This window comes from Carassius auratus, chromosome 29 (genome assembly GCF_003368295.1).
Source record: "Carassius auratus strain Wakin chromosome 29, ASM336829v1, whole genome shotgun sequence".
Taxonomy (NCBI): Eukaryota; Metazoa; Chordata; class Actinopteri; order Cypriniformes; family Cyprinidae; genus Carassius; species Carassius auratus.
This window is the reverse complement of record NC_039271.1, coordinates 8,265,704-8,283,180: the sequence shown is the minus strand read 5'-3', so window position 1 is coordinate 8,283,180 and position 17,477 is coordinate 8,265,704. Positions and strand designations below refer to the sequence as shown.

Here is a 17,477-nt window from a genome sequence, read left to right as displayed (position 1 = left end):
CCAAAGATAAACGGAAGTCTCACGGGTTTGGAACAACATGAGGGTAAGTTATTAATGACATAATTTTGCTATTTGGGTGAACTATCCCTTTAAATGCATTTTATATCAGTTACTCTATGATATCTTTACTACTGCACTCTTATTTGTATCCACCATTAAATGTCATATACTGTATGTCCAATAATTATTTAAATTCATACTAGCCAAACTGCATTTAATGTAGAAAGAGAATGAGGAGTTGTTTTGGTTGAAAGTATCATTGAGTGGGTGGTGATTCTGTTTGAAGGTGAATGACCTGCACTTTATCCATCTACCTGTACACATGAACTCTGCCCTGTCCTCCTAAATGTGTACAGTATTGTTCAAAATAATAGCAGTACAATGTGACTAACCAGAATAATCAAGGTTTTTAGTATATTTTATTGCTACGTGGCAAACAAGTTACCAGTAGGTTCAGTAGATTGTTAGAAAACAAACAAGACCCAGCATTCATGATATGCACGCTCTTAAGGCTGTGCAATTGGGCAATTAGTTGAAAGGGGTGTGTTCAAAAAAATAGCAGTGTCTACCTTTGACTGTACAAACTCAAAACTATTTTGTACAAACATTTTTTTTTCTGGGATTTAGCAATCCTGTGAATCACTAAACTAATATTTAGTTGTATGACCACAGTTTTTTAAAACTGCTTGACATCTGTGTGGCATGGAGTCAACCAACTTGTGGCACCTCTCAGCTGTTATTCCACTCCATGATTCTTTAACAACATTCCACAAATTCATTCACATTTCTTGGTTTTGCTTCAGAAACAGCATTTTTGATATCACCCCACAAGTTCTCAATTGGATTAAGGTCTGGAGATTGGGCTGGCCACTCCATAACATTAATTTTGTTGGTTTGGAACCAAGACTTTGCCCGTTTACTAGTGTGTTTTGGGTCATTGTCTTGTTGAAACAACCATTTCAAGGGCATGATCCATGATCCCTGGTATGCGATAAATAGGCCCAACACCATAGTAGGAGAAACATGCCCATATCATGATGCTTGCACCTCCATGCTTCACTGTCTTCACTGTGTACTGTGGCTTGAATTCAGAGTTTGGGGGTCGTCTCACAAACTGCCTGTGGCCCTTGGACCCAAAAAGAACAATTTTACTCTCATCAGTCCACAAAATGTTCCTCCATTTCTCTTTAGGCCAGTTGATGTGTTCTTTGGCAGATTGTAACCTCTTCTGCACATGCCTTTTTTTTAACAGAGGGACTTTGCGGGGGATTCTTGAAAATAGATTAGCTTCACACAGACGTCTTCTAACTGTCACAGTACTTACAGGTAACTCCAGACTGTCTTTGATCATCCTGGAGGTGATCATTGGCTGAGCCTTTGCCATTCTGGTTATTCTTCTATCCATTTTGATGGTTGTCTTCCGTTTTCTTCCACGTCTCTCTGGTTTTGCTCTCCATTTTAAGGCATTGGAGATCATTTTAGCTGAACAGCCTATCATTTTTTGCACCTCTTTATAGGTTTTCCCCTCTCTAATCAACTTTTTAATCAAGGTACGCTGTTCTTCTGAACAATGTCTTGAACGACCCATTTTCCTCAGCTTTCAAATGCATGTTCAACAAGTGTTGGCTTCATCCTTAAATAGGGGCCACCTGATTCACACCTGTTTCTTCACAAAATTGATGACCTCAGTGATTGAATGCCACACTGCTATTTTTTTGAACACACCCCTTTCAACTAATTCAAATAATTGCCCACTTGCACAGCCTTAAGAGCGTGCATATCATGAATGCTGGGTCTCATTTGTTTTCTGAGAATCTACTGAACCTACTGGTAACTTGTTTGCCACGTAGCAATAAAAAAATATACGAAAAACCTTGATTATTCTGGTTAGTCACATTGTACTGCTATTATTTTGAACAATACTGTATGTGCATTACGTATTGGTGTCTTCATATTGGTGACATTTTGGATTCCGAGTCGGAAAAGCAATCAGTCAATTGAGAACATTGCAGTTCCATATCCTTTAAATTCCTAATTTTCATGCTTCTACACAATAACCAAAAACCAAACATTTCCTATTTTTACGATATGATTACTTGTTTTAACAAAATTCTTCACTGCTTAGTAATATTCAAAAGGCTTATGTGGTCCAGCCAACATGCAATATGTCATCCTAAATTAGCCATTTAAACTTTGAAAATGAATTATAAAAGGTTTACCTTAAAAATTGTATAAAATATTTTTTAGGATAATGTTTTTAGATGGTTGCCCCACATGATTCTTTAGGTTAAGTATCTTACACTTTTTTTGAAAATGGTATAAAGGTTAAAAAAAAATTGGAATCCAACATGAACATATAAATAGTACATTTCTAAGAATTTGGTATGTGTTTTTAAATCAATTTTTTCATTATTATTATTATTTCAAACACTGGGACTGTATATGCCCCAGTGTTTTTTGCTTTTGTTGTCTCTCAGGATATAATTACATTATTTTAATGCACTGCTTCTATGATTTCTGGAGATAACATTTTATACACCCTTGGCAGCTTGGCATGTAAGCAGGCCAACACAAACTTAACACCGATACCCATGATATTTCATCACCTGATCACGTACTGGAAGATGGTACTGGCTTTATAAAGGGGGTGAAAATCATGAACCACTCATACGGAATCCAATACAAGTGAGGTAAAGCTTTAATACTCTGCTTCTTGACACTTTTGAGGCACAATATTATTTTTACATTGCAATATTTGTGTTTTATTTCTTCATAACTGAACACATATTCTTTCTGACAGCCATGGCATTATTTAATCATCTTGGGCTGGTGTCTCTGGCAATGCTGATGCTGGTGTCTCAGCTGGACTTCACTAGTGCTTCTGTTCGGGTGTTTGGCTTACATGCCAGCAGCCTCTATGGTGATCCTGCTGGAAACGATCCTGATCCATATGTTAAGGTCTGGTGTGGCTCTCATTTTGGAGGGATGTCAGAATTTCAAAGGGATGTTGCTAATCCTTCATGGTCTGCCGAGTTCAACTTTCCAAATTGCAAGGCAAAACAGGACCTGAAATTTGAGGTGTGGGACAAAGACTTGATTTATGATGACCACTTGGGCACATGTGTAAGACAGGTGAAAAAGGGGACTTTCACCGGTAATTGTCTTCTGGATAATGGAATCCTGTTTTATAGCTTTGAAGTAAAATAAATATATTCCAGACCAGCATCTTGTAAAGCTGCTATGAAACAAACCTACACTGCAACAAGCCTGATATTAATAAAATATGTTTTGCACTGATATTTTTTCATCGAAATCTGCTGACATACTTTTCTTCTTTAGGGAAATGCTTTAATTATTGCTAACATTATATACAAATAAGTGTCTTAAATCATAGTTCCCTCTATTTTTCATTACATTGAGGAAATAAAGTTTATCAGGCTGTTCAGAGTAAAGAAATATGGAAGCTTGTTTCTGAATAAACAACATTTAAAAAACGTCATTTTGCCTTTTCTCTCCATTTGTGTTATCTCAAAATTCTGATTTTATAACTCACAATTACATGTTTAGATCTCACAATTCATACTTTATTTTTTTTTTTTTTTTTACGGAATTGCATGTTTGTATCTGCCATTTCTTATTACTAAGATAGAACAGGCAGTCAGTCAGTTTTTTTTTTTCCAGTTTTTTTTTACACTTGTGTGAACTACGTGTCTTGTTATTGAGCAAGACCTTCTTCTCTAATGAAATTATTTTAATGCATTCTATGATTTCTTACGAGTTTAGGATGTAGTTTGACACTATTGGCAACTTGACAAATGTATATAGGCAACCATGTTTCAGAATATTTAACTGACAAACCCTATAGATTCCCATCTCCATGTTGGTGCTTCTTGTCTTCAGTTCACTCCTCTCATTTTCTGTAGGGTTCAGGTCAGATGACTGGAATGGCCATAGCAGAAGCTTAGTTTTGTGTTCGGTGACTCATTTCTGTGTTGTTTTTAGTGATGTGTCGTTCGTGAACGAATCGTTCTTTTTGAATGAATCTTTTAGGTGAACGAATCGTTCTCGTTCACGTAATCCACTGACTCATATTTCTCGTTCAGTGAAGTTCCTCCCTCCACAGCAGCGCGGCGCTATAAGCAGCGCATGCGCAGCTCGGTGAACCGGGTAACTGAACCATTTGATCCTGTCAAAGAATTATACTCAACATCGAGCCAATAGCCTTCGAGTATGAGATGTGACAGAGTATGTGATTTGTTGAATGTAGTGAACGAATACGCCCTTCAATGAACGAGTTTCATATGAGTCTGAACTAGATCTAAAGATCGTTCGTGAACGAAATGACTGAACTGTTACACATGTCGTTCGTGAATGAGTTGAATGAGCTGATACATCTCGTTCGTGAATGAAATGACTGAACTGATCCACATGTCGTTCGTGAATGAAATGACTGAACTGATCCACATGTCGTTCGTGAATGAAATGAAATGGTACATAGTTTATCTCGTTCGTGAACTAAATGAATGAGAGTAAACCAGTTTAGTCTGCCATTTATGCATGTCAATCTCGCAACCCAACGTGACAAGGGTTTAAAGGCTGAAAGGCTGACTGACAGACAGAGAAAAGAATTTGTGTTAACTTTAATGAAGGAATTCTGTAATTTCGCTATTATCATCAATTAATCTCTCAGCACTTTGTTAACCCTTGTGGATTGTTCAAATTCGCTACCCTTTTGGTATGTTCGGGATGAAAACATCCACTCAATTAAACTGCTGTAAAAATGTATCAGATTCATATTTTTTTTCTTTTTTTTTTGCATGAATCTGTTAATCAACTTCAGTCCTGATCAAAACTACCAAATGTTTAAAAAAATCGCTAAGGTCTCTCTCACACTCTCTCTCTCTCTCTCTCTCTCTCTCTCTCTCTCACACACACACACACAATATAATATGCTGTTATACTCCATATAGCTATACATTTTACAAATTATCTGATACATTTTTACAGCAGTTAAATTCAGTGGATGTTTTCATCCACAAACATACCGAAAGGCTAGTGAATTTGCCCACAGTGTACCGTTGAGTTTTTGAAAAATTTCAGTATGAGTCAAAATAAGATTTGTCACCAAAAATCATTCAATTAGCTCAAACATACAGAAAGTTGTGGATTTTACCACCTGTTGAGTGCCTATGAAAGAATTATAAAGGGAGCTGGATCAAAAAACATGCACACACACCTAAATACAAACAAGGTAAGCATCTTTAACACTACATCACACCTCAGCTTCAGATAAAAAAAAAATTCAATTTCAATACAAAAAACAACAACAAAAAACAAACAAACAAACAAAAACAAAAAACCCTGCTAACACCAGCCTAAGCTGGTTGCCTGGTTTTAGCCTGCTTTTAAAGTCAGAGTCAGAAAAGGACCAGGAAGGTGGGAAAAGACAGTTACAGACACAAGAATGCCACTCTCTGCCAAAACAGCACTGTTGTAGACTAACTCTCACTGGTTTCTCATCAGTCCGCTTCTTTTGAGCTCCCACTGCCAAAGTCATAAATCAAGTATTTACCCATATTCAGTGTGAACTGAGAAGAGTAGAGGGGGAAATCAGATGGCTTGGAAAAGGTGAACTCTCTTAAATGAAGGTGAAATGGAAAAGGCCTGCTGATAATAAACGAATAACTAAAATCAAACCTAAGCTGGGTTTTGGACACTTCTTTAGCTAGTCAGTCTGGGAGACCAACTGAAAAAAAAAATGCTTAAACCAGCCAAACAGTTCATGCTTGTTTAAGCTGTTTTTTTTTTTAACAGGGTGGTACTATAAAGCTAAAAAAACACCATAAGGATTAGTCCATTTAAGTTTATTATGTGAAGTCTTATGAAATCATAGTTATCAGTTATATGGTTGTTATTTGTGGGGAAAGACCGAAATTTGCTGCGTTCATGAGACCTTGTCGATGTAAATGAACGGATGATTCATTTGAGTCAAATCTTTTCAGTTCACAGAATCAAGCTTGTCGTATTCAACTGTTTTTTATACAGTCTCAAATGCTTTGTTGTCGGAAATAATAAAATGTAGCATAGCATCCCATTGGTTGAAAAACACATTATAACACATGATAGGTATAAAAATTGATAGCCTGAATGCACTGTAAGTCGCTTTGGATAAAAGTGTCTGCTAAATGCATACATTTAAATTGAATTTAATATAAACCTTTCACAGCACTACACATGCCGTTTGATAACAATTCTGGAATCTTGGTCAAATACATGCTTATTTCACTGCTAATAAAACATGCAATGTGCTTCAAATGATATACAAGTTAGCCTATAAATGCACAAATTTTGTGACAAGACAAAGTGATGTATCTTTTTTATTGTGAGTATAGGGAGGACAATAATAGAGCCTGTTTCAAAACAATATGAACTTCAGAAAAGTATTTACTGGATTAAGGCAGGTTTAACGTACATATTTATTTAGAAAAACCTGCCAAAAAAAAAATCGAACTTACGAAGCTTGCTTATCGAACAGAATAAAGTGCGTCTTTAACAGATCAGAGGAAAAGCAAGTAAAACATTATCTGTCTGTGTCATGTGGGCCATTGAGAATATAATGAAAATATAACTTAAGTCTTTAAAATAAAGGATTCTTTCAGAAACATGAATTTTAAACAAATATTTTTGATACCAATAATATAATTAACCCACAACAGAATAATTATGTATGCCACACTGATTCTATTTTTTTCTTAATATTTGACTGTGATAAATTGTCTTAAAGCAGCTTAAATTAATGCTGCGGTCATATAGGGTGTATTTAGAGTAAAAACTACCAAACGGAACCAAAGCTACACATTAAATCCTGATTCTCAGCCTCGACCAATAGCATCCATTAAACTGTATCCAACCACACTGACAATGTACAGGGTTTATAGACCTGTGTTATTGAGGCATTGTGTTTCAGGCTGCTTGAAGGTAAAGATATGGAACTACTAGGTCACAAAAGGGGGGTGGGGTTCTGGTATGGTTACTGGAAAACAGGCTCAGATGATGCAGTCCATGATGTGGATCTGCAAGGAGTCCAGATCAGGTAGGACTTCCCCACATTTAGGACAAGCGTGTTCTGGAATATTCTGTTGCTGCCAATCACCTGTGGAATAAAGAAGTCTATATTAATTGTTATCCCGATATGCAGTTACAAGTGTAGTTGCACAGAAAGTGTACAGCATGGACTCTTTAAGGTAAGGTACTACCTATACCTCCTTGCAGGTGATGTGGAGATGGTGGTCCTTGTGGATTGGCTCCACGTGACACGTGTCTCCTTTGCATCTCACTCATGGAATGCCTGTAGCATTAAAAAAAAAAATTTCATTTTCAATATCACAGAGGTCAGACGGGAGCAGGTAAGTGTTTGAAGTGAATGACATACTTGCCAAGTGACTCCATCTCCTCCTGAAGTTGGGTGTTCTGTTTCTTCACATACTCCAGCTGAGTGGCCAAACGCTCTTTCTCTTCGTGAATCTTCTCCCGAGCTGCTCGTTCTGCATAGAAATCCGAGGAATATATCTCTGCCTGTATGTGCACACACACACACACACAAAAAAACCCAGATAATAATAAATGATACAGAACGCAAAGACCTTTAAAAAGTGGGAGGATGCCTATTCAGTCATGCAACTATACAATCATTCGTACCTGAGCCTGGAAAACAGAGATTGTTTCTAGTTCCTTTTCCTTCTGAAAGATTTCCATCTTCATCTCGTCGATTTTCTGCTGTTTGTCTGCCAGCGCCTTTTCAGCCGTAGCAAACCTGGTTTGGAGGTCATCATACTCTTCCCGTGATACACACACCTAAGGATGCAGAGGATGAACAACCAACATACTCCTAATAGTAAATTTTCTGCAAGCTTAATACTCCTTCAAAAGTTAAGACAACAGTTGTAGTTCACGAATGTACCTATATAATAGTGCCTGGCCGAATACAAAAAAAAGATTTTGGAAGTAAATTTGGAAGGAATTTGAACCTCTCTCTTCCTTTTTTCCTCTTGGAGCTCATTGTAGTCTTCAAACAGCTTGGTATAGGCATCTTTCAGCTGGTTCAGGTTGTGCCTGGCAAAGAAAGATAACAGGATTATTATCAAAACATCATAAACACAATGTGCAACCGAATTGAGTCTGTACTTCCCCCATGTAACTATTCAAACGTGTGTTTTTTAGGCATCAGATGGGGGAAGTAACAAGTTGCACCCACTTCTCATCCTGAGTTTTCTTCTGTTCCAGTTTAACAGCAGCCTGAAGGCTTTCCATCTGAACCCTTAAAGAGTCTTTCTCAGCCAGAACCGTCTGTTTCTCTCCGAGCTGAGTTTTCACAGTACCTAGATCCTGCTCCAGATCTTTACACCTGCAGAGAAAGAAATATAATGTAAGACTATAATAATCATACATATAACAAATATGTTTTTATTATTTACACTTTGTTTATTCTTATTTGATTTGGTTTTTGGTGACTGGTGTTTCTGACCTGTCCTGCAAGCTTCTTTTGATGTCCTCAGCCTCGTCCAGTTTGACCTGAGCCTGTTTCAGTTCATCACAGAGCTTCAACAACTGCTCCTCCAGATTCTTCACCTCAGCGCTCGACTGGTGAAAACAAACAGTCAAAAGAAGGTTGCTTCCTCATTGACCATGTAAATTCAAAGTTGTTTCGCTTTCTTTCAGACAAGCCGGTCCTCGAAGACCACAGTCACATGGCTGTTCAAAAACACTACACGGATAGCTATAAAAGTCTGATTATCCTACATTGATTTCAGTTGTACAGGGCAGAGATGTCTGTGCGCTGCTGTCAGCGTGTTCCAGTCTGTTCTCCAACTCGGCAATTCTGCAAATAACACAATATACGCATACAATAAAAGAAGCTCAAACACCTTAAGTGGGGTCTCTAAGAGGGTATGCAAAATTGTGTCTTACCTCCTACGTGCCTCCTGAAGCGCTAGCTGCAGTTTCTCCTTCTCATCCGTCTCTGCTCTGAGGGATTGAAGCAGCTGCCTCACCGTCTGTTCCTCCGACTCAGCTTTTGGCCTGTGTACAGGTATTTGCTTAGTTATCAAATTAAGGACCTATTCTATTGTGTTCATACAATTACTATAGATTGACCATCGCCCACATCCTATCTTTAACCCATAATGGAAAGCTGTGCATCTTCAAGAAGCAATTTGAATCTGTTTTCCAATTTAAGACACCCAAATACAGTGTTTTTGTCTGATCTAGCTCCATTTCTAGCTCACAAACTATAACTACACAAACAAAATGAAAATATGCATTTTAGAATTTATTTGCAATTCATTGCAAATGTATGCATAATTCTGCAGTGCTTACATGCTGAAAGCACATGGGTCCTTTTGCATATTGGGCAAATCTCTGGTCACTTTTAACTCATCTTCCTGTGGAAGAAAGCACAGAGAACAAATTGAGCCACATAGTGTTGCTTCATTGTGATTGTGTGTGCATGTGCATACTTACAGCTATTCTAATCTCAATGAAGGAGTCTCTAGGTGAACCTTGACCTATTTTAAGCTGGAGTTCAGAGTTCAACGCTACCAGGTCATTCTTCTCAGCCTGAAGACGAGCAATCTGACCCCTCAGCGCCTCCAGTTCGGTGTGTAAACACTATGGCAAATATCATTAGTCTTTTTAAATTGATTATATACTTCTGTGTGGCACGATTTCCACGGTTTCTATCTCGTCTCACCTCAGCTCCACTTTTTTCACGCTCTTCCACTCGTTTCTTCAGCGCCTCGTTCTCCACCTCCATAGCGTTCAGTCTGGTTTTGGCCTCGTCTAATCGTTGCTCCAGGAAGTCTCTCTCCTCCTTCTGCTTCTCCTTCCATGCTGACAGGCCCTCAAATCTCTCCTTCATTGACAAGTTGGTTTGTTTCAGGGCTTCTGTGGGATACACATGAGGACATTGGGTTGTTGTGAATGATGGAGTGAGTTTTTGTGGATTGTGACTGTGAAATGAAATCTCACCCTTCAGTTCTCGGTTCTCTTTGATCAGGGTGTTCATTTGCTGGAGGGTCTCTTCTAAACTGCCCAGATTCCCTGGGTCGGTCCCGCGTGGGTCACTGATGTCCCCGTTCATCATCGATGAACCAGATGCCGTGTTTCTGAAATTGCACAACATAACACAAGAATGGTTAAAAAGGCAATTATCAGCACAGAAATAAAAGTGAAACTTAGAGTGAACCAAAAATGTATGTGCTAGTGCTAGTATGTTCAAAATGCAAACAGTTAATAAAGAAAATAAAAAACAGACAATTCGAATAGTATAAGTTGTTCAGCTGATCCAAATCACTAAACCTGAATTTATTAGTCCGTTAAACCCAGACTCGTTCTAATTGGTGGCAACGATTCGGTGGTTTGAAAGGAATGACAATATGTACACAAACCTACAGAATGACATTAGTGTAGATGACACACATGTATGAGTGGCAAATAATTGTTTTCTTTAGTTTTAACCTAAATGGTGACTGTTAAAATACTACCCGGGACGTTTCACAATACAAATAACGAGAAATCGAAAGTTAGCTAGGATGTTTGCGGTAGACACTCGTTAAACTACGCCCTAATATGTTCCGTAAGTACGCAACATGCCAAAATATCCGGAGACACTTTTTTTAAAGACATGTCACTTTAAATAATTCTCTACATTTTAAGAGCATTACGATACTCACCAAGCGTTCACTTGTTGTGTACACCAACTTGTTTTGTGAAATGCTGCGTTTCCTGATCCAGACGTCAGTGCAGCGCTGAACGCACAGATCTGTGATCCAGAAGGATTGGGCTGTTTACACTAAGCGTTATGCAAGTAAATGTCTATCCGATGCCATAAAGCTCTAGTCTCTGTAGACTTTTCCATGCACAGCACTGAACCAGCTGACGGTGACGGCCCAGGATTTCCCTGCGCCTGTCCTGCTGAGGTCATCACGCATGACGCACACAGAACTGGAGCAAAGGGAGGGGCTTTTAGCCAGAGTTTAGTAAATGTGTAACAGGCATACTCACGCTTCAATATATCAAGAACAACAACAATAGTAAATAAATAGTGTTATAATAAAGAGTTGAGGTCCTCATCATGTAATGACTTTGTTGATGCACTAGATGGCGCCACAGAGCTAAACGACAAAGTGCATGCTTTCAAAACCTGTGGCGTGTAAGACTTTAAATGGCTTTACTGCTTGTGGGGAAATCTTATTAAAGATTATTATCTTTTAGTTTCAAAGATAGTTCGAATATAAATTATAATTTGGTAACCTAATAACCTACAGAATGTTGAATGCAACTTTTGTGCTTATCAAATTTCAAAATACTAGTTTAAACACTTATATCACCAGCATGAAATAAAAGGATAATATTCTTTGGTATATTATTTATATGAATTATTAATTATTCTGTTCTCCATTTTAATATGAATATTATAGAAGTTGTATCCTAGTTAATGAAGGCACTTGGGGAATTTAAATAATTAAAAATGGGCAACACAATACAAAGACAAACTAATTCATATTGTTTAGTAAAATAAACTTTTCCATTACTGAAAAGTAGAGAGCTCACACGTTCTATAATGTCTTTTCCCTAAAGTCACTTTTGTAGAAAGTGAATGTCCAGGGCTCTCAAGTTTTGAACTGAGTTCAGAGTGAGATTTTGGCGCCGGCCGCGATGGCGGCAGGGGTTTGATGGGGACGGGTGTCTGATCTCATAAATGACAAATATTCTTACAAATAAATAATATTTATTTAATTCAGTATTTATTTGTTTGTTTGTGTGGTCAGTGTTTTTTTTATTGTAGGTGTTAGTAGCTGGTTTTGAGGCTAGGGGTTGGTGGCTCCCATTTGAAGCCCTGGTTCCAGGCCAGCCATTTTTCTGTCATGATGGATGACAGTGTTCCATCAAGTGCTAAACTGTTCCTGGTTTTGGTCTTGTTTAATCCCACCATGCAGAAAACCCTCTCAGCATATGCATTTGAATGAGGGAGCACTAAAACCAATGCAGCTATTTTAGAAAGCCTCCCTGCTTATGTCCCTCACACCTTGATGGACCCAGGAGTTCTCTTGTCTGCAGACTAAGCACCAGTAAAAAGAGCTGGTGGTTCCCATTGTGATGAATGGCCATCGGGTTGACCACTCCTTCAGGAACACCTATAGGTGGCTGTTCTACTTAACCCTCTCTTTTCCCCTGTTTCCAGTGGGTTCTCCACTGTTTCCTCTACGGTATCCTCCACAGTCTCTTCCATGGACCCATCTTCTACTGGCACCCTAACTGCCTCTCCCACGTTGATCAGTCTGTAGAAATTAGTTCGGCGAGATGTAAATAATTTAAAATGTGACAGCCGCTGTCCTCTTCTGTAACTGTTACGTTACATACTTCAGCGAGCGTCTGAATCTGTGTTGCGCACAAGCCTGTGAAAATCTTACCCAGTTACAGCAATGCTTTTTTTCTGATTGGCTGATCGGTAGCTATTTTTTATTTTATTTGATTAGCTGGTGCGTGTCAGGGCCTCCGGGGAACTCACTTCACGGTTTAAAAAATAGCACCGTAACTTGGTGGGCGTTATCCTCGTAATGTCTCTGCGTGAGAAATACAAGGTGTGGCGTGTGAGCGTGTGAACGGGTTGAAATGCGTGGGTCTCACGCCCAATGCGTGAGACTTGAGAGCCATGGAATGTCCATGAACAGTGATGTTTTCTCTTGTGTAATCATTCAATAGAGTCAGAAAACTAGTCCAAATGCCGTTCAGGAATGCAGCAGTGAGGCTACGTGATGGACGCATGACGCAGCGCGTCTATTGGCTGTTTAAACTCCAGCGCGTCCGATTGGCCTGAGACGAACTTTAGGAGTGATGGAACAGGACGTGAGAATTTAATTAAGTCTGAACAGGTCGAGAATATACTACGTGAACTGACCCAGGGCCGCTGCATGGGTGCTTTCACTTGCATTGCCTATCCACTGAACCCGTGAATGAGCACTTTTTACGCCTGGGTTTATTTACTGGCACGGGAAGCATGCACCTTGCGCTTCTGCTGACTCTGGGCTTCGGGTTCGCGTTTGCGTGTCAGTTGCCCAGCGAGTGGAGACCACTGAGCGAGAGCTGTCGAGCTGAACTCGCCGAGATTATCGTGTACGCCAAGGTGCTGGCCATCCACGAGGAGCCGTACGCGTCAAGTCTTTACAATTACCTGCCGTACCAGAAGCACGAGCGCGCGGAGGACGCGCTGCTGTACGCGGCGGAGGTGGAGCTGCTGTGCGACCAGGCGTGGGGCAGCATGCTGGAGGTGCCCGCGGGCTCGCGCCTCAACCTCACGGGACTCGGGTACTTCAGCTGTCAGTCACACACGGTGATGGAAAACAACTCCTACATTTTCTTTCTCAGGTGGGTTCACTTCTGTTTAAAACAACAGTTGGACATCTTTTTATTTTCATTTTTTTTAAGTATTTAAATTAATTTAGATTATTATAAAAAAAAATGAAGGCATCACGTGACTTCATTCAAGTCAGTGAGACATCCTCACAAGTATATGCATGTATCTTACAGGATGGATGAAAACTACAACATCCTCCCTCATGGAGTTAACTTCCAGGATGCCATATTCCCTGACACACTAGAGAACAGACGACTGTTTTCCAGTCTCTTCCAGTTCTCAAACTGCTCTGGTGGACAGACAATACACAACTTTAATAGTGATTGGGAGAGCCAGGAAGACAGCAGGGTACGACACCAATACACACACACACACACACACACAGATGGGCTCAGTATGCACTATAGAGTGGCAAACATAAATGAAAATGATGTGTGAAAGGCAGGAATCCACGAAAGGTGAACATCAGTATGTTTGTATGCATGTTTGAGCAAGCTTGTTTTGAAATGGCTCAGCTGTAAATTCATGAGTCTTGTAAATGGCTTTTTATTAACACAGGCGTGTCTGCATGCACAACCACATTATTCTTACCAATGTTTAACAGTAAAACAGCAGGCAGTTTCCATTCCACTAGTTCTGCACTAGCGCCTGCAGAAAACACAACTGAAGCTGCGATAAGGAATCGAGGAATCTGATTGGCTGTGGGCAAAAAGGTGCGAGTAACACCGGTAGTGGGAATAATACAAAAGTAACATGTTCAGGTTCTCATGGGTAAATGGAGCTCCTTCATATAGCACACACTTGCCTTTCTTTGGTGGTCTTTGTATTGAAATGAGAATTAATTTGGCTCGATAGAAGCCAGATTAAAGACCCCCTAGCTAGTGATGCTCAACCTTACACACTCACAGATATCCTGTCTCACCTAAACAGCAATTGAAAATCAATTATAGAAAACTTTTATGCATCAAAAGCTGTCAGAAATGTTCTATGTCTATACATGTCTAGCCAGTGACCCGAGGAGGTTCAGGGTTCCTCTTAACAGGTGTCCACCAAGCTAAACAGATGTGACAGTCGCTCTGTCTAGATGCAAACAAGGCATATTCGGATTCGAAAACAATTTCAACTCTATTAACAGCATCTTTTCAGAACCTTGAACATTTCTTTAAAATACTCATACATTCATTCAGGTATTCCAAATCAAAAAAGAGACACCGGGACACTTCACTAATCACATCTGCACAGAGAGACAGACAGATGCAGAGAGGAGATAACAGATAATGATGGTGTGTGCGCTGCAGGAACAGGTGGGGTGATTATCAGGCCCGGGAACCTCCCAGAGATAATGAGAGCTGTTTTACACAGAAGCTTTCCTGTGGGAAAAGGATTGTTTAAGGCTGCCTGAGAGACTCTGAGCTCATGTGACTGTATAGCCGGCACCGTGTCAACCTCTGCTTCTTGTATCATCCATCTTAAACATCCATTATGCTTTATTAAACTCTACACAATCAAATGTATCAATGCATTATGTATTTTCAGCTAACATGATGTTACCCAAACTCTCTTCTTCATTCTTTCTTTTATTATTTCAATTTATTTTCTCATAAACACTCATCTATTGTTAAGTATGGCTCACTTACCTCCACATCTAGGTCTAGTTTGGGTCTTACAGCAGAGCAGGCTATATTTTTGGCCTTCATGGCCAATCGTTTTTTATGTCATTTGTGTTTAACTTTTTGTTCTATTAGCTGATGTGGTGACCTTTAACATCACGTGACACTCTTTGGCCCTTTACAATGGGGATTTAGACCGCTCTGCTGTTCAGGGAGAACATACAGCCTCCCGTTGCTCAAATACACACCATGTAATCACACGCTCTCCACATGTGCACACACACACAGCATGCCTCGACTTGTGTCTACTGTGGGCATGACAGCGGGTCACTTTTGAACTTCCTCCATCACACACACACTGGCATGTGTAGGGGCCCAGAGAAGAAAGGCAGTGCTCTACAGGAAGTAATAAGGCTGACAAAGGCTGGAAATGATGTCATGTCACTGTATGTTGACCTTCATTCCACAGGGTCATGTTGTCAACACATGCTCAGATCTCTGATTAGAATGCACACGAGTGACTGTCTGTGGTTTTATCTTTCAGCTGCTGTGTTCCTCCGTGCAGAAGGTGTTGTTTGAGGAGGAGGAGCGGGTGGGACAGCTTGAGGAGCGCGTGGCCGAGCTGGAGAGGAGGAACGACCGGTTAAAAGAGCGAGTGGGGAAACTGAGGCATTCTCTGAGGAAGGCCCGAAAAGTGTCCCGCCGTGCTGAACGGGAGTACCAGGAGCTGCAAGAGCGCCTGAAGACAGCAGAGAGACACGTAGGACATCACATCAATGCCATTTCACCCCAACACAGCCCTCCACGCTACAGATATACACACGGACTGTGAGCTCCAACACACACACACAAGGACACAAACAGACGGCAGTCTTCAAATCCCATATATGTACTTTTTTTTTTTGCTTCTTTCCACAGTTTTTAGCAATTAATTAAGCCCCAAATGTTCGGTGTAAACTTTTTGTACATAATTTAAAATGTTGATATTGATAAAGTAAACGTAAACCTAATATGCTAAATATGCTAATTCAAGATTTTAGTGTAAAAAGTGAATAGTTAAGGAACTGTTTCTAATCTGACCCATAAAAATGACTTTTTAGTGTAGCCTAATGTAATATTTTAGAGTTTGAGTTTGAATTAAATTAATTAATTTTGATGTTACCACATAAAATATTTTTTTTTTTTAAAGATTTAAATGTTTACAGTGTATTACTTTTGAATCTTAAAGGGACAGTACACCCAAAATTCTGTCAATATTTACTCACCATCATCGCATTCCAAACCATTTCTGTCATCTTCTGAACACAAAAGAAGATATTTTGAGGAATGATGATAGTTTTTTTTACAGTGGGAACAGAAACTGTTTAGTTACTGACATTCTTTGCCAATTCTTCTTTTGTGTTGCACCAAAGCAAAAAATTCATGCAGGTTTGGAACAACATGAGTGAGTAAATAAAGACACCCTTTAAATCTTAAAATCAGTATATAACTTTAACATACACTGATGAACTGTTTACACATTCAAAATACAACTGACAGTGAAGTACATTAAGACGAAAGTTTGCAAAGTCTTAAAATATTCAAAATGTAACAGGAAGTAGTGATGTCATCATTACATTTACATACTGACTTATGATTGGTCTGACTTACCTGAAAGTATTTTTGTTCATCTTTAGTTTCGTTGTACATTGTAAAACTCAAACAAAATGCAATGTTTAGCAGAACAAATGCTATTAGCTCATACTTCTGTGAAGTTTGAGACTGGTGATATTAGTTTGTGCAGATGGATGGAAGAAAAGGAGTAAAAGAGCAAAACAAACATCATGAAACATGTTTAGATGGGAGTGGAACTAAATTATGAATAAAAAGAAACATTGGTGTTTTTAATGATTTTACAATTATTAAAATAATTGGTCTTAAAAGTCAAAATTAAATGTATTTTAACATTGTCCGTCAGATTACTATTAACTTAAATTGGAAATTATAGAAAGCAAAAGAGGCCGCTTGATATTCCCCATGCAAAAACTATTAAAAGAGCTAATATAAAGGACCTGTACATTTACTGTACATCCCCACACACACTTCACAGAGTGACATCAGAGGTACATTCAGATACTATGATTACACTGAATAACATTACATCCGATTCTTTCCTTTCTGGTTGTAGCTGATAGTAATGCATCAGAGGTTCACTTATCAAGCAGGCAATTCAGTGACTGCTTTTCATCAAGTCTACTGAGCAGATTGAGATAGAGAGCTGAGGAAGGGAAGGGGAGAGATGATATGTTTAACACGTGTCTGTCCAGTTCTGAGTTTCTCTTATCCCATTTGACAGAGACCCTAAAGAGTCATATCACATGTGGCGGTGTTAGTGAGTCTGCATCACGTCTTTTAAAGAGATAGTGGCTTTGATTTCACCAGTTCTTTAATCTAGATAGTAGCTGGCTCTCCAA

The 17,477-nt window shown here is 39.2% G+C and overlaps 2 protein-coding genes across 2 annotated transcripts; one reads left to right on the top strand and one right to left on the bottom strand.

Annotated features, from left to right (window-relative positions):
• Positions 1–6,359: 6,359 nt before the first annotated feature.
• Positions 6,360–10,990, bottom strand: LOC113047983 (optineurin-like). The gene is made up of 14 exons (XM_026209460.1): positions 10,731–10,990; positions 10,027–10,163; positions 9,749–9,942; positions 9,520–9,666; positions 9,376–9,440; positions 8,968–9,078; positions 8,800–8,878; positions 8,525–8,640; positions 8,255–8,404; positions 8,028–8,112; positions 7,699–7,854; positions 7,433–7,575; positions 7,263–7,348; positions 6,360–7,153 (listed from the first exon to the last, which is right to left on the bottom strand). Exons 2-14 carry the CDS (start codon positions 10,139–10,141, stop codon positions 7,047–7,049), a joined length of 1,554 nt encoding a protein of 517 aa, XP_026065245.1. The 5' UTR covers positions 10,142–10,163; positions 10,731–10,990; the 3' UTR covers positions 6,360–7,046.
• A 1,560-nt stretch (positions 10,991–12,550) lies between these two features.
• On the top strand, positions 12,551–16,738 carry LOC113047982 (coiled-coil domain-containing protein 3-like). Its single transcript, XM_026209459.1, has 4 exons — positions 12,551–13,425; positions 13,588–13,762; positions 15,569–15,891; positions 15,934–16,738. The coding sequence occupies exons 1-3, from the start codon at positions 13,058–13,060 to the stop codon at positions 15,854–15,856; spliced, it is 831 nt and encodes a 276-aa protein (XP_026065244.1). The 5' UTR covers positions 12,551–13,057; the 3' UTR covers positions 15,857–15,891; positions 15,934–16,738.
• Positions 16,739–17,477: the final 739 nt, after the last annotated feature.

Coding starts and splice junctions, on each gene's coding strand:
- LOC113047982 (XM_026209459.1), top strand. CDS start 13,058: ATGCACCTTGCGCTTCTGCTGACTCTGGGCTTCGGGTTCGCGTTTGCG. Junction 13,426..13,587: donor TCCTACATTTTCTTTCTCAG/GTGGGTTCACTT, acceptor TGTATCTTACAG/GATGGATGAAAACTACAACA. Junction 13,763..15,568: donor AGAGCCAGGAAGACAGCAGG/GTACGACACCAA, acceptor TTTATCTTTCAG/CTGCTGTGTTCCTCCGTGCA.
- LOC113047983 (XM_026209460.1), bottom strand. CDS start 10,141: ATGATGAACGGGGACATCAGTGACCCACGCGGGACCGACCCAGGGAAT. Junction 9,079..9,375: donor GACCCATGTGCTTTCAGCAT/GTAAGCACTGCA, acceptor ACCTGTACACAG/GCCAAAAGCTGAGTCGGAGG. Junction 7,154..7,262: donor TCCACATCACCTGCAAGGAG/GTATAGGTAGTA, acceptor TTTATTCCACAG/GTGATTGGCAGCAACAGAAT.